Genomic DNA, 26,522 nt, shown 5'->3' with positions numbered 1-26,522 from the left:
AATTCAAAACAAAAAGATTAAGTTTACTTATTCAGATTAAATAAAATAGAATGCAAAAATAGATATGACATGTCGTGGCAGAATCTAGGCCTTACAATTCCTACACTAATGGTGCCAAACCCTTCTCATAATTCTAGAACAATCTTTCTCGGGTTATATCTTCACTAAACCCTTTCTTCATTTCCCTGCAAAGGGTTTTCGTCACTCTCCCTCACACCAAGTCACACTTGGAGATAACATATCACAAGGAACACTCTCTCACTCGCTCACTTGTGTGCGGAGACTTCAAAGTATGGCTCCTGTACTCAGCAGAACCATGGCCTCGGCCTCTCTTACCTCGCTCCCTCCTTCTTCCTCCTTTTCAAGGGCTTCCCCTCTCAGAACCGCTTTTCTGCCGCCGCAGTTCGGTCGCCGGAGGAGTTTCTTCTCCACCGCGGGCCTGAGATGGACGCAGAGGCGCGAGAGGAAGCTCGCTGTTCGATGTGAGGCCGCCGTGGCCGAGAAGGAGGAGACCACCGGGGAGAAGTTTGAGTACCAGGCTGAGGTGTGTTTTCAATGAGTTTGTCGGTTTGTTAACCTTTTTGTAGTTTTGGGTCGTCGTGAGTGAGATAAAGGTTCAACCTTTTGCCTATTACGTGTGGCTTGTAATTGCAAGTCAATAAGCCGTCATCGTGAAGTCTGTGCGTGTGTGAGAGGCAGATTTCCTTGGAAAATGAATTCAGTGTCGATTTACTTTTGTACGTGGTTTGAAATTTCGACTAGTAATGGTGAAAGACCTACTCCTTACTGGTGTGTTTGCTTGTGAGAGAGATTTATGAATCTAATGAATTCCCTCACATATATATGCATGTAATCTATATATATGTACACGTATATCTGTGTTTGTATGAGATTTGCTACGATCATCCACTTTCTTTTTGGAGGACTAAGAAAGTAATTAGTACTTCCACTAAAAACAACTCACATACATATATTTTGTATTTAGTTTAGAATTTTGATATGTAATGTAAGTGAAAGATTTAGTGCATAAAAGGGTGTGTGTGCATGAGTTTTGCTGAATGAAGGGATATGTCAATTTGTTTTTGCATTTTGCTTGGAATTTTGGTGTGTATTTGGAAGGGAAAGAAAGCAGAAGGGAGATTTCCATTTATTGCTTAAGGAAGTTTTGCTTTAGTATGTGAATTCCGTTTTTCTTTTGTGCAGGTGAGTCGATTGATGGATTTGATTGTTCACAGTCTGTACAGCCACAAGGAAGTTTTCCTTCGTGAACTTGTGAGGTAATCGGACTAATGTTTCTATGGTTGCATGGTTGTGCTATTATTGTTGAGTAGTGTTTAGTAGATGCCATGTTTTTTTTTGTCACTTTTGGATTTTTGCATCTACATCTAACACGGGTTATGAGTGTGCTATCACTTGATTGTGATGTATTTTGTTGATTGTTGTTCTGTTCTTCCAGTAATGCTAGTGATGCTTTGGACAAGTTGAGATTCTTAAGTGTGACTGAGCCTTCTTTGCTTGGAGATGCTGGAGATCTTGAGATACGTATAAAGTCTGACCCAGAAAATGGAACTATAACTATAACGTATGTATATGTATTGTTTTGGATTTGTTTTTTGGTTTTATTTTACTTTTCTGTGTGGTGTGAATAGGAGTATTAAACTGTTAACTCTTGACCCTGTAGAGATACTGGCATTGGAATGAGTAAAGAAGAGCTCATTGATTGTCTTGGAACTATTGCTCAGAGTGGTACATCAAAATTTTTGAAGGCACTTAAGGTAATCTGCCAATGATCTGAAATCTGGCTTTCTTTGATAATTGATGCTTTAATGCTTCAGCCATCATGTTTAAATATTCCCCTTATGTTGCAGGAAAACAAGGATCTAGGAGCAGATAATAGTTTGATCGGTCAATTTGGTGTTGGATTCTACTCTGCTTTTCTTGTTGCTGAGAAGGTATGGAGTGGATTTCTTAAGTACATCCTGCTGGTTGATTTTTCTGATTTTAACTGTTTTTTAATTTATGCCATGAATTGGCTATTTCTGCATGTCCATTAGGTTGTTGTTTCTACGAAGAGCCCAAGATCAGATAAGCAGTATGTATGGGAAGCAGAAGCTGACAGTAGCTCTTATGTGATAAAGGAAGAAACTGATCCAGAAAAGCTTCTGCATCGTGGTACACAGATTACACTGTATTTAAGAGTGAGTGATATTACTTTCATTTTTTTTAAAAGGTTACATGGAATGTAAGAACTAAGAAGTATCTATCTATTGATGAAAGGTTGAACTCAGGATAATATTATTTGGAAACTGTAAAACCAATTTATTACAGACATGTGGTTTAAGCTCCCACATAATTCTTGCTTCTTGTCTAGCCAGATAACTGATATTAATTAAATAAGTCTAATATTTTAAATTTCAGTTGGAAATCTTTCGCAATTTATTTGTTCTGTTTCAATGAAAGGATGAATCTTGTATAATATTTGGAACATTATTTTAATGCTGACATGTTATATGTAGTCAAAGTACTAAAATTCTTCTTTACTGGCAGGAGGATGACAAGTATGAATTCTCTGAGCCATCCAAGATTCAGGGTTTGGTGAAGAATTACTCACAGTTCGTTTCCTTCCCCATCTACACATGGCAAGAAAAGTCAAAAACTGTGGAGGTAAATTGGCCTTCTGTTACAGATTCCTGTGTTCATGTTGGGGGTTGGCAGAAGTGTGCTAAACCAATTCTGTGTACAAGTCGTAGTTTTCTATTTTGCACATATGTTTAGTGGTACTGATGCTGATTTATTATCAAATATTTTCTCCTGCTTTTTTGTACTGTCTATGAAACGCTTTATTTTAATTTCTTTTATTGGAGGAACATGACAGTTACTTACGTAGCTGTAAGACTTGGATTATAGTATTGCTCAAGGTACTTGTGATTATCATGTTTTTTTGGGCATTGTTTTCTACCAGTGAATAAGGAGATTTTGTCTTCACTTGGTGGTAATTAAAAATATTTACTTGTCAACAGGGGGTAGAAAAGAAACTTGAAATGGTTCCTTGTTGTTTTATGTTTCTGTAGCTAAACTTGTTCTACATTAGCTATGGTTTCTGTCACCTTTAGGATGACTGGCTAAGTTTTAGTTTTAGACAGTTGTTGGGTAGAAAGGAAACATGAAATGGTTCCTTGTTATTTGGGGTTTGTGTTTGAGGTGAATTTGTTCTACATCAGCTATAGTTTCTATCACCTTTTAGGATGGCAGGCTTATTTTAGGTTTTACATTGTAGTTGGGTTTGGTGAATGGGTGAATACTGGGCTATATTTGCTAGCAAATTCAGGCCAGAGAGGATCGATGTTGGTTGTTATGAGGGATTACTGGTGACTAGGAGATGGTTATAACCAAGTGTTAAGTGATAGTTGAAAACACTGGTTTATTTTAGAAATTTGTTTCCATCTAGAAGGGAGCAACCCTTTCCTTTCAATTGAATAGAAAATGTTGTGGATAAACAATATGCCAAACAATTGAAGTATAAAAAGTTATATCAATGTATTTATTCAGAAAACCTAATAATACTTTTAGGGTGATGTCATGTTATCTAGATTAAATTTATTCGCTTTGAATTCTCATTCCCTATTTTCTTAAATACTTGAAGCTTATAGAAATGTTTGTCATGGACTGGCAAATCAATTGGCTCTAGGTTTTTTGCCATTAATTTAATAACCAATTGATTAATTAATTTTAATATTGGCAGGTGGAAGAGGATGAAGAACCCAAAGAAGGGGAAGAACCAAAAGCAGAGGTAATGACTTTGGTATTTCTTAATGTTGGTGTTGTACTTGTTTTTCTAATTTGTTACTAATACTAAGTCTGTTCTTCCTTGTGAAGGGTGAGAAAAAGAAGGTGAAAAAGACTAAAACTGAGAAGTATTGGGATTGGGAATTAGCCAATGAAACAAAGCCAATATGGGTGAGTTTGAGATATATCTTCTTTTATGGTGCTAGGACATTATTGCCCTGCATTTTTCTTATCATTCTGTTATTGGTCTAACTTAGCCTTTTTTAATTTTTTGTAGATGCGGAGCACAAAAGAAGTTGAAAAGGAGGAGTACAGTGAATTTTACAAGAAGACTTTTAGTGAATTCTTAGAGCCACTTGCACATACTCACTTCACTACTGAGGTATATTGACAATTTAGTGTATCAGCAGAAGATCATTTCTTTTAGGCAATATCAATTTGACTAGGCTTTAAACCCTGCAGGGCGAGGTTGAGTTCAGAAGCATTCTATATGTTCCGGGAATGGGACCTCTTAACAATGAAGAAGTGGTGAACCCTAAAACAAAGAACATACGCTTGTATGTTAAGCGTGTATTCATTTCAGATGATTTTGATGGGGAGCTGGTGAGTACTACTTTACCCTAAGCTTCTTGGTGGGATTTGTCTTGTATATTTGAAATTTATGTCACTTCTCCCTTTCATTATATTGATATTATGAATCATGAAAGAAGGAAAAATGTTTACTTTCTATTCTGGTCTGTAACTTCAAATTCTTGTACGTGTCATATCTGTGCTTTTCTTTGTTTCTTGCTTTTATTTCACCAACTGTTGTCAGCTACCTAAAAAAGAAGTGCTTGGAGCATTGAAGAGTACATTTAACGTTTTACTTATCTTTTTATTTTGTAGTTTCCACGTTACCTGAGCTTTGTGAAGGGTGTGGTTGACTCAGATGACCTTCCTCTCAATGTTTCTCGAGAGATCCTTCAAGAAAGCAGAATTGTAAGAGGACTACCACTTTTCCTGCTGATATAGAGAACTTTTTTCATCTGATAAAAATGAATGAAGGATATTTTTGATAATTATTTTTCTTATAATGATACTTTATACTAACAATCAGGTAAGAATAATGAGAAAGAGACTTGTCAGGAAGGCATTTGATATGATTCAAGATCTTGCTGAAAGTGAAAATAAAGAGGTTGGTAGGAACAAACTTAGCTTCTTTATATTTTGAATATGAATTTAGAGTCTATAGATAGAATGAATGTTTCTTGTGATTCCAGGACTACAAGAAATTCTGGGAAAACTTCGGTAGGTTTATAAAATTGGGTTGTATTGAAGACACTGGAAATCATAAGCGCATAACACCGTTATTGAGGTTTTTCACTTCCAAAAGTGAGGAGGAACTTAAAAGCTTGGATGATTATGTTGAAAACATGGGAGAAAACCAAAAGGCTATTTTTTACCTAGCAACTGACAGCTTGAAGAGTGCAAAAACTGCTCCATTTGTGGAGAGACTGATTCAGAAAAATATTGAGGTATTTCTACATGTTAATTTGTGCTTGTAGACGGGGAATTGGTAGGTGAGATGATAGCCAAGGTTGTCAAGGGGGGGTTGTCTCCAGCTTCCCTCTGCATTACCTGCTATCTCGTGGAGGGTTAGGCTTTTTGTTTGTGTGATAATGTTCAATAAAGTTGTTTATTGAAATGATTGGAATGCTTCAACTGAAGTTAATTTTGTATTGTGTTTTTCTTTCTGCAGTTTTTTACTTGGGTGTCTATTATTACAGGTTCTTTATTTGGTTGATCCTATTGATGAAGTTGCCATCCAGAACCTACAGACGTATAAAGAAAAGAAATTTGTTGATATCAGTAAAGAGGATTTAGAATTAGGTTTGTATTGTTTCCTCTCTTGCTTTCAATTGCTCATACTATTTTGTTTCTGGGAAATTTGGATTTGAATATTGTTCTCAAAACAATTATTAAATCAGGTGACGAGGATGAGGTCAAAGAGAGGGAAAACAAACAAGAATATAACCTACTCTGTGATTGGGTAAAACAACAGCTTGGTGATAAGGTGGCCAAAGTTCAAATCTCAAAGCGCTTGAGTTCATCTCCCTGTGTGCTTGTATCAGGGAAGTTTGGTTGGTCCGCTAACATGGAGAGGTTAGTCATTGACTCATTGGCTTTACTAGCCTTTCTCTCACAAGTAGTTGATCATTCTCTTGACAAAAGGGCTTGAAAAATCTTCAATTCTTATTTCTTCAGACTAATGAAGGCACAGGCTCTTGGGGACACTTCAAGTTTGGAGTTCATGAGGGGGAGGAGAATATTGGAGATTAATACAGATCACCCTATTATCAAAGACTTGAGTGTGAGTTGACATTCAGTTTGGAGTTTATTGTTCTGTAAACCGTTGTTACTATATTGATAAGTTTTCTTATAGTTTGCACACAACATGCACAATTGGTGAGGAAGGTTATTAAACTCTTCAGAATTGAGAGCCACATTTCAGATAAGAAGTTTTTGTAAGTAGGGAGAAGAAAAAGGAGCAGAATCAGCATACAAGTTCCTCAAGTTCATTTATCTTGGAACTGGATTCCATTTATGATTGATTAAATATTGTAGCTTGCCTGTGGGTAATCTTAACTGAGTGGTAATGTTGCCATGTTGGTTCATAAAAGTGTCAAGACAAATCTGTTAGTCGACTAACAAGCCCTACAATGGCAAATTTAAAGTAGGATAAATAGTGGGTTATTTTCCTTTCTCTTTTCCGTTTGTCATACTGATAATCAGGTGGCAAAACAAAGGAATATATTTTCCTGTCTCCTGATATCTGGTCTGCCACTAGAAATGTTTCGAGATTTAATAACATAACTATTTAATGCCGAAACCTATACATGGCCATGCTCTGAACGGAAGTTATCTTACGTATTGTTTTAATTATTTTTATCTTTCTTTCAGGCTGCCTGCAAGAATGCACATGACAGCAGTGAAGCTAAGAGAGCAATCGATCTCTTATACGACACAGCTCTAATTTCTAGTGGATTTTCTGTAAGTGCAATATAAAATTTAATTTTTCATGTAACATGTATATGGTCTATAACTCACCAAAATGACGTTGCTTGATATTGCTACCCGCATCTAGTAGGATAAGGCTTATTTTGTTGGAACAAATATAGGTTATCTGCAATTTTGATTAAAATAGTTTCTCAATAGTGCAGTCTGATTGCCCGGATGAGTTGGGTAATAAGATATAGTAGGATAAGGCTTTTTCTGTTGTGACAAATATAGGTTATCTGCGAGTTTTGATTAACATAGTTTCTGAATAATGCAGCCTGATAGCCCGGCTGAGTTGGGTAATAAGATTTATGAAATGATGGCCATGGCCGTGGGAGGAAGATGGGGTAGATCAGAAGAAGAGGAAGAAACATCTGTTGAAGCTGAGTCAAGCTCGGGTGAGGAAAGTTCAGAGCCAGAAGTTTATGAACCCTCGGAAGTCATTACAGAGACTGATCCTTGGACAACAGATTAGGCATACTATGCTTTAGAATATGTTAAAATTTTGGCATTATAGGAAAGGAAACAATGAATTCCAAGGTTGAAAAGGAATAGGAGAGACTACTATTTTTTTTCCTATGATTTTCTGTGTTGAATAAGCATTGAAATATAGAACTGTGAAGAATGGGTCAAATCATATTGGACCTTTGGAATGAAATTAAGAACTAGTTTTGTTGGTGGGCACATTTTAATGCTTCATGGCCTCGTGCCATTATTCTTTTTAGGTGTTGAGAGCAATTCTGGAAAGCTGAAATGAAATGATCTTTGTTTCTTGTTCCCTCATTTCTGCCATGGATTTGTAGTTTAACTTGACAACACTGATTCGATGCTCAGTTGATATGTAATGGAAAATTTTATAAATATTTTAGACAGTTGTGTTTAATAGATACAGGTTTAATTATAGGCATAAAATTATGATTTTCCAATGCTACAGTGAGTTGGTAAGTAAAATTTGGGTTTCTGAATAATTCAATTATTTGAGTAGTTTAAATAATCAATTGACAGCAGTTTTGGTATGGTGTTTAATTGGAATATAATGACAATGTATAATATTTATTTTATCATTCCATTATGAAATAATATATATACAACTAAAATTTGGGTTCCGGATAATGCACTTTGCAAATTATTTTAAATTATCAATTGGCAATAGTTTTCGTATGGAGTTTATCTGGAATACAGTGAAAATGTATAATATTTGATATTATCATTCAATTATCAAATAATATATAATTTTAATCTTTGTAATAATTATGTTAAAATTATTAGTAGATGATTAATTTGGTTGTGGAATGCTGCTAATTTAGTTCTAAGAGTAAAACGTATGATTTTATTTGAGTCTAAGAATTCAGTTTGATTCTTAATATAATAGTTTTATGATTAAACAATTATAATTTATTGCCAAATAAAACTTTAAATTTATACTTTAATAGTAAATAGTTCCATAACATTTAACAATAAAATATAATTGTTGTACTTTTATTATTTTAAAATTAAATTCATAGCGTTTCACAGATTTAAGGATTTTAAATTGATTATTTAAACAAAAATTATATTTAAAATCTTTTAGTTGATTATTCACATTTCATATATATTTAACCTAAATACTTCAAATTCTCTCTATTTTTGGAATTTAATTTGAACGCAAATAGAGTTAAATTTTTATTGTTATTTACATTTGTTTAACTGTAATATATTTTAAAAGTGTTTGTGGAATTAGTTATTGATTTAAGTTGGTTCTTTCAAGAAAGATTAATAGTTGAAGTTTAGTATAAATGGTGGTTTTTGGCATTATGGGGTTTAGGAGGTTCTTTGTTGGTGTTACGAGGATAAACTTAAGTGTCGGAAAATCTTTTATAGATGGATTTTCACTCTTTAATCAACAATCTTTTAAAAAGAAGATCAGTATTCAACAAACAATTCGGATTTAACATCTCAACTCCACAAACTCAATAAAAACATAATTATAATGTTATAACAAAATTTAGATGCCAAATGTCTTTTCCCACATGATTAACATCATAATATCTTAGTAGTAAAAAATATCAAATATTGAGTCAGTGAGAAATACTCCCTCTAATTGAATTTATAGAGTAAAGATAATCATGACGCGTACAATAACCACTTCAGTTACAAGTAGTTGTATCGAATTTTGCACTCACATAGTCATGACGTGTGCTCTCTAACCACTTTAGTTACAAGTAGTTACGTTGAGCTTCACGATCACATTAATGTGGTTGTAACTGTTTCAGAGTGATTACTAGTGAGATATATGTTTAATTGATGGTGGTTAATATTCATATTGTTAATAACTCATCCGCTTATTCAGAGTCGAGTAGTACACAAGTCCTCATGCTTGCAAATTCGAGTTTTAAAAATTCATTTGGAGCAATTCTAGATAAATAATCGAGGTTGATCTTTGTAACTATTTACAATTCGGTGGCTTAAGCTTGTTTGACTCATGGCCTGAACTTAATGTATTAACAATACAATCAATATAGTGATTCTTCTCTTTCCATGAATGTTAATTAATAGTAGTGTAGCCCTATGTAAATGAGGGGTTTTAAAGCTCATGATTATGTGTGTTTTTTCGAGGAACTCTTATTGACGTTTCACTTATTTGAACTAATCTTACCTTTTTCTTTTTGGGTGAAGGGACACGTTGTCCTAGAAGCTCTTCATGAGAAGACTTTTCTTGCGCCCAAAGAGTTTTGTGAATTGTTTTGTCTTACTTGTATAAAAAAACACCTTCTTTTTCACTCCTTAGATAATAGGGATATTGTTGTAAATCAAACCTGAAACGACAGAATGAAGAGATATTGCAAAAGAGGGTTGTGAACCCTAGATCCACGTTCATGAAATTTAAGGAGAAACGAAAGGGAGTTACGCACAACTTCTTTCTTGAGCGGTTCAGAGAACATTGCAAGAGTCTTGGGTGGTTGACTCCTCCTTTCACGTGGGTCTTCCTCGATCACCAGCGGTTGCTCCGTTTTCGCAGGACATGACCATGGGATGGTGCCACCCAACTAGAGTTTGAAACTGCGACAATTTTGATTTCTCCATTTATAAATACCGCATCCTTTTGCTCTGAAAACACATCTCTCACTCAAGCTTCTTCATCTTCCTCAACCCACACTCTCCATGCACCTTTCTTCTACCTCTCACCTTTACACCTTTTTCTTTTCTCTCTCTTCATTAATTTTTTATTTTAATATAAATATTTTTCTGGATTTATTGGGTTCTTATTCTTTTAAGAGTATAACTTGCTAGTTCTGATTCTTGGAAATTTTCGGAAAGTTCCTGTTGTATCCTGGGGGACTTGCGCAATACACTGAGAATAAGTTCTTACAGATAGTGATCACTCACGCATCAAAAACTCAATTTTGTTTGTGTTTTAAAGTCTCATGTATTACAAATATAAACCCTAAATATAAACCCTATTGGCGCAAGTTCTTCATCAAGTTCTTTTGATTCGATTTGTGTAGAAGGCGATTTTGTGTAGATTGAATCTCATCAGGTGGTCGCAGTGGAAACCACTCTCGTTGGCGTTGTCGTGCCTCAGGCTAAAATCCATAGTGAGGTTCCTAAGGCTTAGGTGGCTAAGGGTAAACATAAAACCTACCTGACAAAACTGTGGAAAACCCTAAGACGATAATGGTAAAAGGGGTTAGGAAACGCAAGTTTCCCCTATTTATGATCCCGAGTACTCTTTTGGTACTCGATGAAGTGAATCATACCTCAAAGATTGGAAAGTTTATTGCTTCTTTCAATGTTTGCTCCGATGCTTTGGTCGATTTTGTCTTTGCCAAACCCTATTCTGGCTGAGGACCCTACACCAATATTTATAGGCAATGCTCGTATATTTTAGATGTTCTTAAATTTTTATATTGTTTAACTCTTATGGATTTTATGTTTCTTTTTGACAGAGGTCATGGACAAAGGTTTCGATATGAAGAAAATGATGACCATGTTTAGGGCCTCCAAAGACGTGAGGGTGGTCAACCTTGCTAAGGATATTCCATAGAGCCTGAGCAAGCGTCTGAGGTTAAAGAATGACCAAACAGAACCTTCCCCGGAAAAGAAAACAACAGAAACTATTAATGACGTGTCAACCCAAATAGCTCATTCAAACACCTCAACCCTATTTGTGAATCCTGTTAAGGTTATGTGTCAAGTGCGAGAATCTTTGCCGCCAATTACTATACCGGCAAGCATCCATTCCCTAGTGGTTTCCTCGGCCCCCTAAGGTAATTTATCATGGAAAAAGCAACCAAACCCCTCGACTTGAGTGATGGAAAAAATGCACGCGGAAGCAACACACATAATCATGAAACAATGCAAGAAAATAAACGACACAAGATTTAACGTGGTTCGGTCGCCAACTGCAACCTACATCCACACGAGCAACTATTAGGTTTTATTTCTGTCTTGTTGCACACCAATTACAAGCACAATGATTTCTTTAAATAAAGATTATAAAGGAGACATAATGATTAAGCCCACTCTCTAAAACATGGTGTCTAGTAAGCCTAACCCAATTGGTCCTAGCTTCACACCCAACAATCTCCCACTTGAAGCCACGGAACAATGTTCACATGCGCTTCAACTATGTACATGTACCCCTGTAATTTGTCGACGAAACTCAATGTTCCACCTCTAGTTGCCACCAACCTTCTTAATCATCTTGCAGACTTCGTTGAATCTCTCTTGAGTTTCAACACATTCGTCATGAATGAAACTGCCACTGACCCGTCCTCTGTTCCTACCGGCTCCCACTTACACGAACTGTCGGATCCTGGTATAGCCTGAGAACAAACATACTCCATACTGAACAAGAAATTTTCTGGAGATGTTTCAACAACTGGAATACTGGTTCTCCTTACCCACTGTCGTCTAGGAACCTCAGCTGAAGCACGACCCGTGCTCTAACTTCCATAAGCACCTATGACTGGTCTACCTGAACCTTTCCATGCTTGTTCATCCTGAATCTCACCTGTGGCTCTAGGTTTTTCTCTTGTAAATACATTTTGTGAACCGGACTTTGTTTATCTTCTGAATTGGGACGGTCACTCCCTCATACGGTAATTTGACCATATACAACGAACCTCTCTTTCTTTCGCGGACCATGACAAGATTTCCCTTGACGACCTTCCACTGCTGATTTCCAAACTTCACATCATGTCCCTGTTCGTCCAACGGCCTAACAGAAATCAAACTTTTCGTCAAGCTTGGAACAACTCTGACATCCTTCAAAGTCCAGAAATCGACTGGTGTCTTCAACACTATGTCACCCATGCCCGTAACATGCAAAATCTCAATAGCTAAGCCTCTTTAAGGTTCTCACTTGATCCTTCAAATTATTTGTTTCTCAGTGGTTATGTGCCTTTTTATTCCTCTTGATGGTTAGAATGTTGTCCCAAGGTCCCTATTTATAGATTTTATGAATGGGATTCAAAGGGATTCAAGGGGATTCATCATCCACTTATCGTAGACCAATTCAATTCGTAGATTGGCTTTCTTCATCCTTAAGTAACTTTTGGGCTTCTTGAGATTCTAGAGTCAAGGATTTTCAGGGATTCGGTCCAGATCCAGCCAATCACTGCCATATCTTAATCATGAAGTAGGTTTGGCTTGGCTTAGGTTGCAAGCGAAATCACCTTGTTCCCAAACTTGGTTCATGTTGGCTTGAGCCCTTTCTGAGTGAAATTGAGCTTTCTTCATGATTAAGTAAGGTAATCTTCTCAGCCATTTTGGTTTTCGCTCAGCCTTTTAGTCTTTGGAATCTTGTGATTTTACTAGCCTCAATTCACTTAGCGGTTGTAAATGTGCTCAACATTTTGAGTGTTTTCCAAGGAGGTTTCTCTCTGGACTCAATCCACTGAGCCATTCTACATGTGTTGGGCGGATTGGTTCTGTTGCTCTGTCCTTTTTTTTTTTTGCACTTTTTTGCAAGAATTTTTGCAATTCCCTTATTTTCTTCTTCATCTTCATGTGCAGTTGTAGTTGGAGGTTTCGAGCATGTCTCTCACTATCTTTTGTACATATTTTACATAATTTATATGCCTTTTATATATAAAAATTACTACAATGAAGCACTTATCATTATTTAATCCATAAGATCTTTGCACAACAACTCCTTGCAGCTATATATTCAGCCTCTCCAGTTGACAATGCTACACATGTTTACTTCTTACAGTGCCATGAAATCAGGCTAGATCCAGGTAGATGACATGTGTCACTAGTTCTCTTCCTATCTAGGCTAACAAAGTCAAAATCTAAGTAACCAACCAAATTCAATGATACATGGTTGGGATACCATAACCCAACATCCTTGGTTCCTTGGGATACCATAACCCAACCATTAATCCCTGAAGCATCTCGATCAAGATGACAACCAATTGACATTGGTTTTGCAGATGATTTGCAACTCTCCATGTCAAACTTCTTTACAACATTTTTGCAGTACTTTGTTTGACAAATAAATATTCCATTCTTGAGTTATTTCACTTGCAGTCTCAAGAAGTAGGTTAATTCACCTATCATGGAAATTTCAAACTCACTTTTCATAGTATCCACAAAGGCTTCAGTTAGTGCTTCATTGGTTAAACCAAAGACAATGTCATCTACATAGACTTGTTCAAGAATGATATCATCTTTCTTTCTCTTAATGAGCAAAGTCTTATCTATCTTTTTCCATTTCATAGCCTTGAGATAATAAAAAGCAACTCAACCTCTCATATTACTACCGAGGAGCTTGATTCAAGCCATACAAGGTTTTCTTGAGTTTGTACACGTGATATAGAAACTTATGATTTTCAAACCTACGTGGTTGTGACATAAACACCTCTTCATTAATGTTTCCATTGAGAAAAACACTTTTTCCATCCATTTGAAACAACTTGAAACCACTCATACAAGCAAAGGCAAGCAGAAGTCTAACAACTTACAACCTTCCTACAGAAGCGTAGGTTTCATCATAATCAATGCATTCCTCTTGGTAGTAGCCTTTTACAACCTACCGTGCTTGTTCTTGGTGATGACTCTAAGCTCATCCATCTTGATTTTGTAAACCCATTTTGTCCCAATAACATTCATATTTGCAGTTCTTGAAACCAGAGATCATACTCCACTCATGACAAACTAATATAACTATTCTTGCATAGCTAAGATCCAATTTTCATCTAGTAGTGCCTCAGTGATATTCTTTGGTTTAACTTGGGAGATAAATGCCACAGTTTCACAAAAATTGTTTAGTGACTTCCTAGTGTAGACACCCTTCTCAATGTTCCCAATGATGTTATTCAGTGTACGATCCTTAGGAATCTTACACTCTCTAGGCAGTTTTGGATCAATAGTCTATCCTTCAATAGTAATTGAATCGATTTTTTTTAGATCAATTAGTTGATTTTTTTGAAGATTTAACTTTGAAGTTTAATTCTTAAATCATCTCCATCACAGATTAAACAACTTTCTCGTTCAAATTTTACCTTGTAACCTTTGCCACAAAGTTGAATTATACTTAGAAGATTATGTTTCAAACCTTCTACATATAATACATGCTTGATGATTGTGGAAGCCTCATCTCCAATATTGTCTCTTCCAAGGATTTTTCCACGATTACCGTCACCATAAGTGACATAGCCTTCATACTTTAACTTTAAATCAATAAACTGAGATAAATCTCCTCTCATGTGCTTAGAGCACCCACTGTCAAGATACCATTGACTTTGTCTCCTTTCTCCTTTTATTTTCGAGCCACTATTAGAAAATTCACCATTAGTTATGAATCACAAATTTCCTTCCTCCATGCTACATAGATGATATGCTGGAAGAAGACATATAATTGTCCTACCATGCTACATATGCTCTTCTACCTTTACCTCTTTCTACTTTTTTGTACTGCATCTTTTCCTTTCTTTGATGATTTGGACACTTCATATTTATATGTCTTGGTTTACCACATTCAAAGTAGGTATAATTTGAAGTATTAGAGTCACCAATTTTAAAGGTATACCATTTCTTGGATTGAGTCCTATCACGATTTTTCTTTTTTAAAACCCTATTGAACTTCTTTATGAGCAAGTTCAAAGTCACATCCTGATCTAAACCCTCTTCTTATTGACTCTGGTTCCTCTTTTGTACATTGGCCTTGAGAGCTATGCTCCTGGAATTTTTCTCTGTACTTTATAGTTTATTCAATCGAATTAACTCAAGCTCGTGTTCCCTTAACTTTCCAAATAAAGTTGGTGCATATAATATTGTTAGATCTGTGAACTCAGATAATGTAGTCACTTTTTGTTGTTAGCTCCTATCCAAGCACTTCAGTATTTTGATGTTCAACTCTTCCCCGTCAAACACCTTTCCTAGTCCAGTCAAGTGATTCACAATGTGAGTGAACTATTTCTACACTTCAACAATGGTTTCTCCTTGATGCATTCTGAACAACTCATACTCATGGGTGCATGCTTTCTTTCCCTCTTGGTGTCAAAAGTACCTTCATGTGTGATTTCAAGAATATCCCACATCTCTTTGGCTGAAAATTGCACTAAGATACCCTGAAAAACTCATCAAAATTTAATGCACATTTAATTTTATTATTAACAACATAATCAAATTGAACTTTTTTTCTCTCAGCTTCAGACTATTCAAACCATTTATTTTCAACACTTTCACCATTAGCAAAATGTTTAGTTATAAATGGACCATTAACCACATAATCCCATATACCCTTATATATAGACTCCATGAATATCTTCATTCTAACCTTCCAGAATGAATAATTCATCCCCACCAAACATAGAAGGTCTATTAATAGACACCCCTTCAACAAAGGGAAGCTTAAACTCAGTCATTTTTAAAGAAAAACTTTAATAACTCTCAAGCAACAACTCTTATGGCAAATGTTGTATAAAAGTCAACCAAGTTCAAAAGGGGGTGTAAATTGATACTTAGATTTTTGCAAATTTAGCTCTTCTTGAAAAACAAAAATTATTTCAACCGACTATTTATTAAAAGCAATAGATTAAAATCTAATCAGAAAACCTATTAGAAATATAAACCAATTATTTCTAAGCAGAAACATATTTAGTTTTTAATAGAATGTATCAGAGAAACAGATAATCGATTATTATTTTTTAAAACAATTGATTAAAAATCAAAGATAGTTTAATATTCAGCAGATTGAAAAGCAGTTAGCAAATAAACAAAGAACACGTGTATTTTTATACTAGTTCACTCTTTACCCAGTGCTACACCCAATTACCACCTCACACTGAAATGATTTTCACTAATCACACAAGCACTTGTACAAATAACAATCAAGAACAACAATCTTGTGCCCTACAAGATCAATTTTACCCCTGTAACACCTTGCTGCAGATTACAACACCTAAGAAACCCTATATTGCACTATAATACAATCCAAGTACAAGTAAAGAAAGAACAATGGAACGAAAACAACTGATAGAAAGATCAGAGAAACTCAAATTGGGTTTCTAGTTATTTAGCACAATCTTGAATCCTTCACAAAATAAGATGATGAAACAAGATCTTCAAGAATTTTTTTTTTTTTTTTACAAACATCTTGTAAACCAACACATGAATGTTTTTCTCAAATTCATATTAAAAAATTGTTTTGTTTAAAGGTTCTAGAAACCTATTTATAGATTTTGACAAACAACTGAACTAATTAACAACACATGTCAAATTCAATATGTTAAAACATGAATTAACCAGTTGATTTCACTTAAAGTGAAATTACTTAACGTGGAATTACTAGTATACTTTGATTTTTTTTCATAGGTTAAAAACTTGAAATGAAAAACAAACTTTATCTGATACATGAAAACTCAGTTTTTAACATATATATTAAAACTTTTCACAAAAATCACTTGAAAATCCATAAGTATTTTCAACAAGTTGATTTATGAATTTAACCAATTAAAAAATTTAACTTTCATAAACCATTTCCAAACCATTTTCAGACTTTTATCTTGGATCCATCATCTCATTTTGCAAAAGATAAACTTTAGACACAAAAGAAGCCTAAGCTAAACGTCATCAAACACAAATTAGACAAATACCCTAAGATGTCCAACAACACTCTCTTTTCTAATTGTGAAAATCAATGCAATATTTACATCATAATTTCCTATTTTTTTTCACTACACATTATCTATCACACTCCCAAACCAACCAATTACCTCTTCTCTCTTTAGAGAAAAAGTGTCATCTAGAGTAAATTGAAATGATACACCATACTCATCCATAAGCTCATAAGCTAAAGCAAGCCCAAATATGTTCACACACCTAATTAGATGAAGGATTTTTTACTAAAAAGGGCCAAATAGTTACTATGTTTTTTTCTTACTTCCTACAAAGGTTTAATAATGTAGAAAAGGTTCATTACTAATGCCTCCAATTTATCCTTTTATTTAAATTGTGTCATATGAATGAAGGAAAGAAGTTTTATTAGTAGCTTTTTCTTTCTAGTGTTACAACATTTAAGGTTAATTTCTTTGAAAAGGAAATGACTAGTATAAGAAAATGGGCAGATAAAAAGTATTTCCCTTATTTGACAACAAAGAAAATGGCTAAGAAAAGAAAATTATTACATTCTATTTGATCCCACATATTTTATTATTTTCCACTAAAATACGTGGAAATCAGAATAAAAATCTTAAACAACAAAACAACTAATTTTTTTTAAAAAAATAATTAATTAATATATTGATTAAATTATATACTATTTTATAAATTAAAAAAATATTAATTTAAAATAATTTTTATTATTAATAAAAATTTATAAACTAATTTTTAAATTGATATTTATCCACCATTAATTAATGTTTTAGCTATTAGGAAACTGAAACATTCTTAACCATAGTGGAAAAGAAAAAGTTACAACGCAGAGGAAAAATGATCACAGTTTAGGGTTCCGTGTGTTGGTTGTGTGAGATAGAGTCATCTGCTTCCCACTCCAAAATGTTCGTCATGCATATGGACGACTGATAATATTAATATTTATAATAAAAAAATTAATTTCTTTAATAAAAATATAAACAAAATATAAAATGTTAAAATAATTTTTAAAATAAAAAATATTAAAATATTAATATTTATTGGGATGTAGGTGTAGCATTGAGTGTAAAAAAAATCATTTTCCTTCTAATTTTTTTAAACTATAAAATTAGGGACAAAAATGTTTTTTTTATATCATGCTTTATCGTATATCCCATTAATATTTTAATCATTTATAACTTTTTAATTTTTGAAAATTATTTTAACATTTTGTATTTTGTTTATATTTTTGTTAAGGAGATTTTTTTTAATTTTTTTTATTAAAAATAATAATATTTTGTTAGTTGAGTGTAAAAATATGATCTGAAAAATCAATTATACATACCTTGTTTCAATAAGTAATTAAAAGCGTTTGTTAGTTAGATAGTGAAGAGGAAATAGCAGGCAAACATGCCCTCTGACTCAAGCTTGAATACAGAGATACGCACTCACTTTTAAATTCAGCCCAGCCATCATGGCGGGGCTAGGCTAAGGTGCAAGTCCAAGCCGAAGCCGTCATCAAAACTGGGTCCCACCTCTCCTCCAGAGAGTTTTCTCAGAGAAGGCCCATCAACCCTCCCATAGTAGGTCCGGGCCAGTACTTGGGAGCCCATCGTGGAAAATGCAGACGACGAATCCCCTACTCCGTCAACATAGGGCAACAGCCCTGCACCTGCAGATCTTGCACCCGTTACTACGCTACCGTTACAGTTTCTGATGACGGCGCTCTTCGCCAAGGGGAACACGCATCCGTGTGAAACAGATACATGGAAGGGAGAAGGCGCGGCACGTGGTGGCATGTACACCCACGACGACTGGGCCGCCGGCACCACCACTTCTGATGTGGCGGCGGTGCGAAGACAGACACGATAGGATTCCGAACGAAAGAAACTGCGGCATTTCGCGTGGCCTGTAACTGCGCGCGCTTCAGCTGTTGCCGCTCTTTCTTATGCGCGTTTTGGTGTCCCCCGAGAGCTTGCGAGTTTGCGAACTCGCGGCAGCAGTAATGACACTCGTATTTTCGGTCTCCGGAGGAGGTCGGGAACCCGGAGGCGCCTCCGGATTCCGGTGACGTAGACTTGGCGGTTGAATCAGACGCGTCTTCAAGAGCGATGGTTGTTTGGGCTTCGTCGTCCTCGGTGAGATCTTCGTGGACCACGCTGAAGCCGAAGAGTTTTAAGCATGCCGGGGAATTGGGGTTTATTCTTCCGGCGTGGCGGTGGATTTGATCTTCCATGGGTTTGATATGTGTTGAAGGTGGAAATGGGAGACAAGGATGTAGAAATGAAGTGGCGTGGGTGTATTTATACATGGGAATTATTCTTAGAAAAAGATATAAAGACTAAATTTAATATAGGAAGTTAAGAATGATAGTGTATTTAATCGATGTGAAAGAATAATAAGATATCTATTATAACCAATAACATAACATTATTTGTATACCAGATACTGATTACTCATTTATGAACTAATGCAATGTGTTTATTCTGAATTATTTTCTTGTAAAACTACAAATTAAGTAAGTTATCCGAAACTCTCAGAAAGAGGTTTTCATACTGGATTATTATAACTATTATGCAAGTTTATATGACACCGGAAAAGAAATGAGAAGAAAAAATGTGAAATGTGGAACACCCAAGAACACACCCTTCAGACAACTACAGAAATGAAAAGAATGCAGCCGAACTAATGAAATTAGGCACTTGGTTTTGTTATTCGAAAAAATATATGATATATTGATAATTAAGTAGTGTTTGTGGTGATTGGGAATGAGATTCATGTGATGGGAGTATGGGACGGGTTTGAAAGTCCTATAATACAAAAATGATTGGGTTTGGATCAGAGCCTTATAACATTCTTTTTTCCGCTTCACGCGGTTCCTCCTCGTGTACCTACAAGCTACCAATTAATTATGCATTTTCTATTATGCAAGTACCTGCTTCCAAGGGAAACTCTCATAGTTTCAACCAATAATTAACTAGGTTTGATAGGTTATGTACCATTGAATCAGCGGACTAAATATAATTAATTAAAAATTAATAGTCAAATGGACCCACATGTTGTTTAACATACCAACCCATCTTAATTAATTTCAATGTCCAACCAACAACTACAAAGTAAGAGACTTGGAGGCTCCCTTAGTACAATTAGGTCAGAAAAGCATACATGGATGTTTTTGTCATACTTGCGTGATCTTCTCTTTTCATGCCTATGAACTTGGTATAAGTTGACAATCACAAGCTTACCAGATTGTTTGATCAACTAATTAACGTTTGCTTACACCTCTTTTTTTCTTATTTTACCCATTACTCTCTTTTCTATTTACCTCCTACTCTTTTTGTTCAAAATAACAATATCCAAAATTAATCTTATTCAGTTTTATACTTATTTTTACTTTCTTTTTTGTATTCTTGATACTTCCAATCTTCTAGAGTGATCTTCTTCTACATTGAATTTGAGCCCAAATGTCTTATTGGTGGTCCAAACAAGCCCAATTAGATCCAAACTCCTAATTAATTCTTGATCAAGTTTCTAGCTCTATGACCTCTTTATTTTTTATTACAGTCTCATATATGAGTTTGCATCATACCATCTCTCTTGAAAGAAGATTTTGTCCTCGGATCTTGCATGAAGTTGATTGACTTTAGCCTTTATTGTTGTTTTCTTGTTTACTTTCCTCCAAGATCAAAAATCAATCTGCAAAAAACAGCAAACAATATTTGAATAATTTTCTTTACTAAAATTGTAACTTACTTCAAAGGCTCTTAAGTGAGTTGCTTAAGGGGATTGGATATATACCTAGTTGTTGGTGAACCAATATAAATCTTGTGTCTACTTCTCTCTCTATCCTTTACTTGATATACATTGTGTTTGAATTTTTTTTTGCGTACTTGAGTTCAACCTCAATTTACCCCCTCCCCCTTCTAGAGTCAATTGTCCCTACAAAACTCTATGATTTCTAAAGATCAAATACGCAGTGAATATTTCTTATCAAAATCCCTTTTTGATTATGTCAAAAAAGGGGAATAAATGAGTTTAATAAGTAGCGTTTATGTGCTTATTAGTTGTCATGTATGTGCTTATCATTGGTGCTTGTTAGTGTATACATGATTATTGTTGGTGTCTCATTGATATATTTTGTTGTTTGAATAAGTGTTTGTGTCATCATAAAAAAGGGAGAGATTGTTGAGTCCTAAATGGTTTGATGATTAAGCCATTAAACGGTCTGATATACATGTCTCTAGATGACTTCATGACTAACTAGACAGTCTATTGAGACATTAGACCGTTTATGAACCATTAGAAGGTCTGATGACTAGGATATCGTATGTTGTACTTACACTCTTATATTTTGATGATAACAAAAATTGATTGGTAGCTTACTTGTATATTGAAATATCTAAACAATGTTTCTACAACTACAATATTCATCAAAATGGTCTCATAGATGATATGAGTGTTTATAACGTAATTTCACGATAGGAATTGAGCATCTATATCATATACTCATTAAACGACCTAATAAGCTTTGTTAAATGCATAACAAAATTTAGATTGAATGTGGTACTTAGTTCTAACAATGATTTGTACAACTACCATATAGAGTAGACCCTTAGAGCATCTACATTTTTGTTCATGCTAGACAGTCTGACTAACTTGTTGAACGAATAATAGGTTTTGATTATAATTTTTTAAAAAAATCTTCTAAATTCATATATCTATTGAAATTGTATTCGATTAAAGAGATTTTATGTCCAAAAACAAAAAGATTTGAATCTATGCAATGACTCTATTTAACCCTATTTTTCGTATAAATTTGAAATCCTTCTTTTCCTAAACATGTTTGTCAAATAAATCTTGTGTATCTTTTCTAATGAATTGCCAATATCTCTTAATATTATTTAAATAAAAACATTTTTGAATAAATTGAAAATCTCAAGTACCTTGTTTTTGTCTCATGCATTATCTGAAATGAAATAATTTTCTGATTATGTTTTGATTTGTTTTTACTAACCCATATTGCAAATACATTTTCCAATTAGTTCCTTAAACAAGTTCGAAGGAAAAACAAGTTGGAAGGTTGCAAATCCAAGGTTTCGATTTTGAGCTTCTAGCACGAAAAGTTGAAGATACTGTAATATCCAAATTTAACCAATTTAAGTTCCTAAGTGCAGATATAAAGATATTGAAGGTATAGAACAAAAAAAAGGCAAGCCAAGCAACAAAAAGATATATTGTGATCTTGCTAAAAATTCTAAAAGTTGTAGTGAACATCTACTATAGTCTATAAAGCATATTTAGTCTTCTAGGTTGTTTGTGAAACCTTTGTAATTTATACCTGCGTTGCAAAAACGATCTTTGAAGCTTTCATCGTGTGATTACAAGATCAATACCATGTGTTTGAGGTGAAACATAGTTCTTCACCTAGTTAAATATTTTTTTGATGTGTTTAACCTGTTTCAAGTGATATTGTTTTACTTTATGTATTTGTTTTTGTGTTCTTTAGGTGTCTCTAGACAGAGTTTCCAAATTCAGTGTAGTAAGAGGTGTTACTAGGTGAGAAAATCAATCTTGTAAGGTTTAAGAGTTGGTTTCGTGAGTATATTTACTTTCACTATATTCCTTGTGTTTGTAAAACTCTTATATTAGTGTGAGCTTAGGTGGTGTGACTAAGTAACTATATGTAGTTCTTGGATAAAGGGAACCATTATAAAATTGATTATGCATCTTTCACTCTCTCTCTTTCTATTAATCTTACAATTTTTTCTTATTTCTTGTCTGATCATGGTTCTATGAAATCTTTAGAAGAACCAAATCTTGAAATTTCTTGATCTAATAAACATAACATTTTATGATTTGAAAAATTTGAGATAGTTTAATTCATCCTCTCCCTCCCTCTTAAACTCAACCATTTTAATCTAATATGTGTTATTAGGAAACAAAAGAACTTTGTGTTATGCATGAATATCTCTCTTCTAAAAAAAAGAAGAAGAAAGGCCTGACCCTGTCCTATTGAGAAAAAAATTTAATCAACATTTTTTATTAAATATATCTCAAAAAAATATTAGAAGCATTTCAGTCTTCCAGTCACAAAATATAAATGATTACACCAAATTAACTACCATTAAATATGTTAATCAACTTAAAATGAAATTAATCAAAATTTTATAAAATATATACACTACAAGAAAATCATTGATTTCTAATCAATGTTAAAGATAAAAAAATTAGTTATTATATTGACTAAATTAGATACTATTTTATAGTCTAAAAAAATATTAACATCTAAATTAATTTCTATTATTAATAAATAGTTTCTAAATTATTATCTAATTAGCTATCAACTTTATAATATAAATAATTGACTCTTAAAACTTTAGTAGCTAATTAAATACTAATTTAAAAATTATTTATTAATAATATAAATTAATTTAAATATCACTAATTTATTAATCATTAAAATAATATCTAATTTAGTTAATATAACAACTAATTATTATTTTTATTTAATAATTTTTTAAAATATTTTAATAAATTATGAAAAAGGTGTTGGTGTACTCAAATAAGGTTGTGTGAAAAGTGGAGGAAGAGACACGGACACGGAGTATAGTCTCGCGTTGGCGTTGGCGTTGGGAGAGACACTTGTAGGATGTCATGCATTTGGGAGGTGGAAGACAAAAACAATGCAATATAAACAGGCACGCAACTACCCTCCTAATATTACAAATAAATATACTACGTTAATTCCACTTATTTACTAAAATACCACTACCTCATTTTCTACGTTGGTTTTAGTATAACAAACTTAATATTTACCATGTAATTTTCTATTTTTCACTAGTTTTAAGATTATAATTTAATTAAAAAATGTTTTGACAATTTTTCCTTTATGTACAGCTGTATTTTTATAATAATAATATAATAATAACATTTAAATTAATTAATTAATTAAATAATTAAATAAGTTGTCATAAGTTAGTTGAATAACTATTGATTCTGGTAATAATTTAAAAGTATACTACAATGGAAACCAGCTAAGAAAAAATAAATTTCGCGGTTTTGCGGGGATCCACTCTGGACTCTTGGAATTCGATGAACCATAGCCGTCGGATGAGAAACAAATAAAATCACCAATGAATGTTAAACTTCCTGAACCCTGCAAAAGAAGTCTCTGGAAGACCAAGCTCTTCTCTTGCTCTGCGTGAAGAAGAAAGGGAGAAGAAGATGGAGGTTACTGCGCAGGTAAAAAAATCTAACTTTATTTTATTAAAGTGAATCTGTTCAGTCGTTTACAAATTTTCCATGCAAAATCATTTTTCTTCAATGGCTTAGGTGTTGAACCATTTCTTTTCCTTTTTTCTCAATCTTCTTCGCATACCTATCTTTTCTATCAAACAATGTTTCCATTAACACTCTTCCTACCAGTACCTCCATTATTATGCCAATGAAATGCCATGTCGTCGTTCTGTTCCTTCCAATTTCCATCGATAAAGCTCAATAAGTAAACGTTTATGTTCTGCTTTACATATTTTAGGAATCGTAAAACAAAAAATGTTAGTTACTCTTTCTCTGATTACATATTTGGATTCCTCTTTCTGTATTGTATTGTATTGTAATGACGATGTTTGTTATGTTTTATTTCTTATATTACTTCCGATCTGCATTGTTGATGCTAAATTATATCTTATTTTGGTTTAGTTTTTCACATGAATGATAAAAAAATATGCTAGTTACTCTTTCTCTGGTTAGAAGTTTAGATTGTAATAATAATGATATTTGTTCTGTTTTCTTTGATATATGGTGAATGGTTATTTATTTATTTGTTATTATTTCAATTGTTTCAGAAGATGAAGAAGGCTAACTTGTTCATACACAGTGATGCTCTGACTGAAATTCTGTCTCGTGTTCCCGCGAAGGAGTTGCTGACTTTGAAGCTCGTTTGCAAGGAGTGGCATCGCGTGATTACGAGCCGTTCCTTCGCGAAAACGCAGCTGGGAACAACGGAGGTGGTGCTTACGGGGTTCATTTTGCAGGAGAAGTTCAAGTGGTGCAATGATGATATCAAAATTGTTAGCTACATTTTTGTGGAAAAGATGGCAAGAGGGGGTTCCAAAGTGAACCTAACGGTTTTTGATTTTCTGCCAGAAGATGTTGTCATGTTGGCCTCTTGCAAAGGGTTAGTGTGTTGCCGCAGCTGTTTCCCATCTGAAAAGCCCTTTATATATGTATGTAACCCTTGGCGTAGGGAGTGGGTGAAGTTGGAGTGGCCTTGGCTCACTTCTAAGTATGAGATAAGCAATAGTCAAAGAAACACGGCATTAGCATTGGCTCTTGATTTTGACCCTTCAAAGGGTTTTGTCGAAACATTCAAGTTGGTGAGAGTTAAGCAAGTTGAGGTAGAACGGGATGAAGATGACGATGAGCAGGAAGGGAAATTGTACTTCACATTTGAACTGTACTCATCAGAGATAGGAGCATGGTGGAAATCCAATGAAACATGCCAATGTTATAGCAAGTGGGTCAATAATGAAGGGATATACATTGGGGGCGTCTTGCATTGGCTCAATGGTTACGGAGTCCTCACTTTTGATGTTGAGAATGAGCTCTCTTGGTTGGTTCCAGCACCGGTTCCGGTGTCGGAGTTCATGGCTGTTCCTGAAGTCTGCATTGGAGAATCTGAAGGGAGGCTGCATTATGTGGTTGTGTCGGAGCAGGGTGTGCATGTGTGGTGTCTTGAGGATTGTTATGAGTATAGATGGATTCTAATGTATTGCAAGTCTCTGGAGGAGATTGAAGGAGAATGGCCTCAGAGCTTTATAAATTTGAAGGAGCATATGTTGGAGAGGGTGAATGGCCCGTGGGTGAAGCCTCTAGCTTTTAAAGACGGTCTCTTGCTAATGAAGTGTGTCTATCTGTACCTCTTTGATGTTAAGAACAACAAGATGGCTCAGGCATGCTCCCTTCAGGATCTGAAATCACAGTGCATGTTCAAGCCTACTGTACTTGCCCATTCATTGAGCTTGGTTCCATTTAATACTGTATAGAAGGTGCCTTTATTCCCACAGGTTAGGATGTTAGTAATATAGGCTAGTTGTTGTTAACATTTCAACACAAATATACTTGCTTTCATGTTCTAATTTTGATAGGACTCCACGAGCTGTTTAGAACATGACTTATATTTCACTCTTTTGGTACATACAAATATGGATTGATCATTTGGTATCGAAACTGTTTACTAAATGGTGGGATAGTTTGAATGAGAAGAACAGAATGAAGTGGCTCATAACAGGTTTCTGTATGACCATTCATTCATTTGATAGAATTAGAGAGCTGAATTGATGATTTTTTTTTTGTGGTCTTTGGATGGATGGTATTATATTTCACTTGATTCATTGGTCGGACATGATTTATAATTTGTGTTTGCGTCTATGATAAGAGTGATCTTCCGTGAGGAAGATGAAGCAACGTCTAATACGATCGTCTGACGCAAACGTCTATGCGAGCATCTAAGTCCTCTCTCTTGAGATTCCCTATTGGAAAAGGAAACCCTAAATTGGATTCCCTATATTGGAAAAGGAAACCCTAAATTGGATTCCGATTACACCAAGAAAAAAGAAACGCCAATAGAGAATGTGGAAGAG

General features: G+C 34.4%; 2 protein-coding genes and 1 pseudogene across 2 annotated transcripts; 2 read left to right on the top strand and 1 right to left on the bottom strand.

The window, feature by feature from the left end:
* The first annotated feature begins 141 nt into the window (after positions 1–141).
* On the top strand, positions 142–7,605 carry LOC137810731 (heat shock protein 90-5, chloroplastic). Its single transcript, XM_068612141.1, has 19 exons — positions 142–544; positions 1,204–1,277; positions 1,457–1,582; positions 1,682–1,775; positions 1,869–1,952; positions 2,055–2,198; positions 2,548–2,664; positions 3,743–3,790; positions 3,877–3,957; positions 4,064–4,168; positions 4,249–4,389; positions 4,672–4,764; positions 4,883–4,960; positions 5,046–5,300; positions 5,553–5,655; positions 5,754–5,928; positions 6,031–6,136; positions 6,727–6,816; positions 7,100–7,605. Exons 1-19 carry the CDS (start codon positions 293–295, stop codon positions 7,295–7,297), a joined length of 2,364 nt encoding a protein of 787 aa, XP_068468242.1. The 5' UTR covers positions 142–292; the 3' UTR covers positions 7,298–7,605.
* Positions 7,606–18,069: 10,464 nt separating this feature from the next.
* Positions 18,070–19,218, bottom strand: LOC137809624 (zinc finger protein GIS3-like; annotated as a pseudogene).
* Positions 19,219–23,922: 4,704 nt separating this feature from the next.
* Positions 23,923–26,109, top strand: LOC137810730 (F-box protein At5g07610-like). The gene is made up of 2 exons (XM_068612140.1): positions 23,923–24,123; positions 24,726–26,109. Exons 1-2 carry the CDS (start codon positions 24,019–24,021, stop codon positions 25,923–25,925), a joined length of 1,305 nt encoding a protein of 434 aa, XP_068468241.1. The 5' UTR covers positions 23,923–24,018; the 3' UTR covers positions 25,926–26,109.
* The last annotated feature ends 413 nt before the right edge of the window (positions 26,110–26,522 follow it).

Source organism: Phaseolus vulgaris, chromosome 2 (assembly GCF_000499845.2).
Source record: "Phaseolus vulgaris cultivar G19833 chromosome 2, P. vulgaris v2.0, whole genome shotgun sequence".
In the NCBI taxonomy this organism is placed as follows: Eukaryota; Viridiplantae; Streptophyta; class Magnoliopsida; order Fabales; family Fabaceae; genus Phaseolus; species Phaseolus vulgaris.
This window is presented reverse-complemented; position numbering and strand designations above follow the sequence as displayed.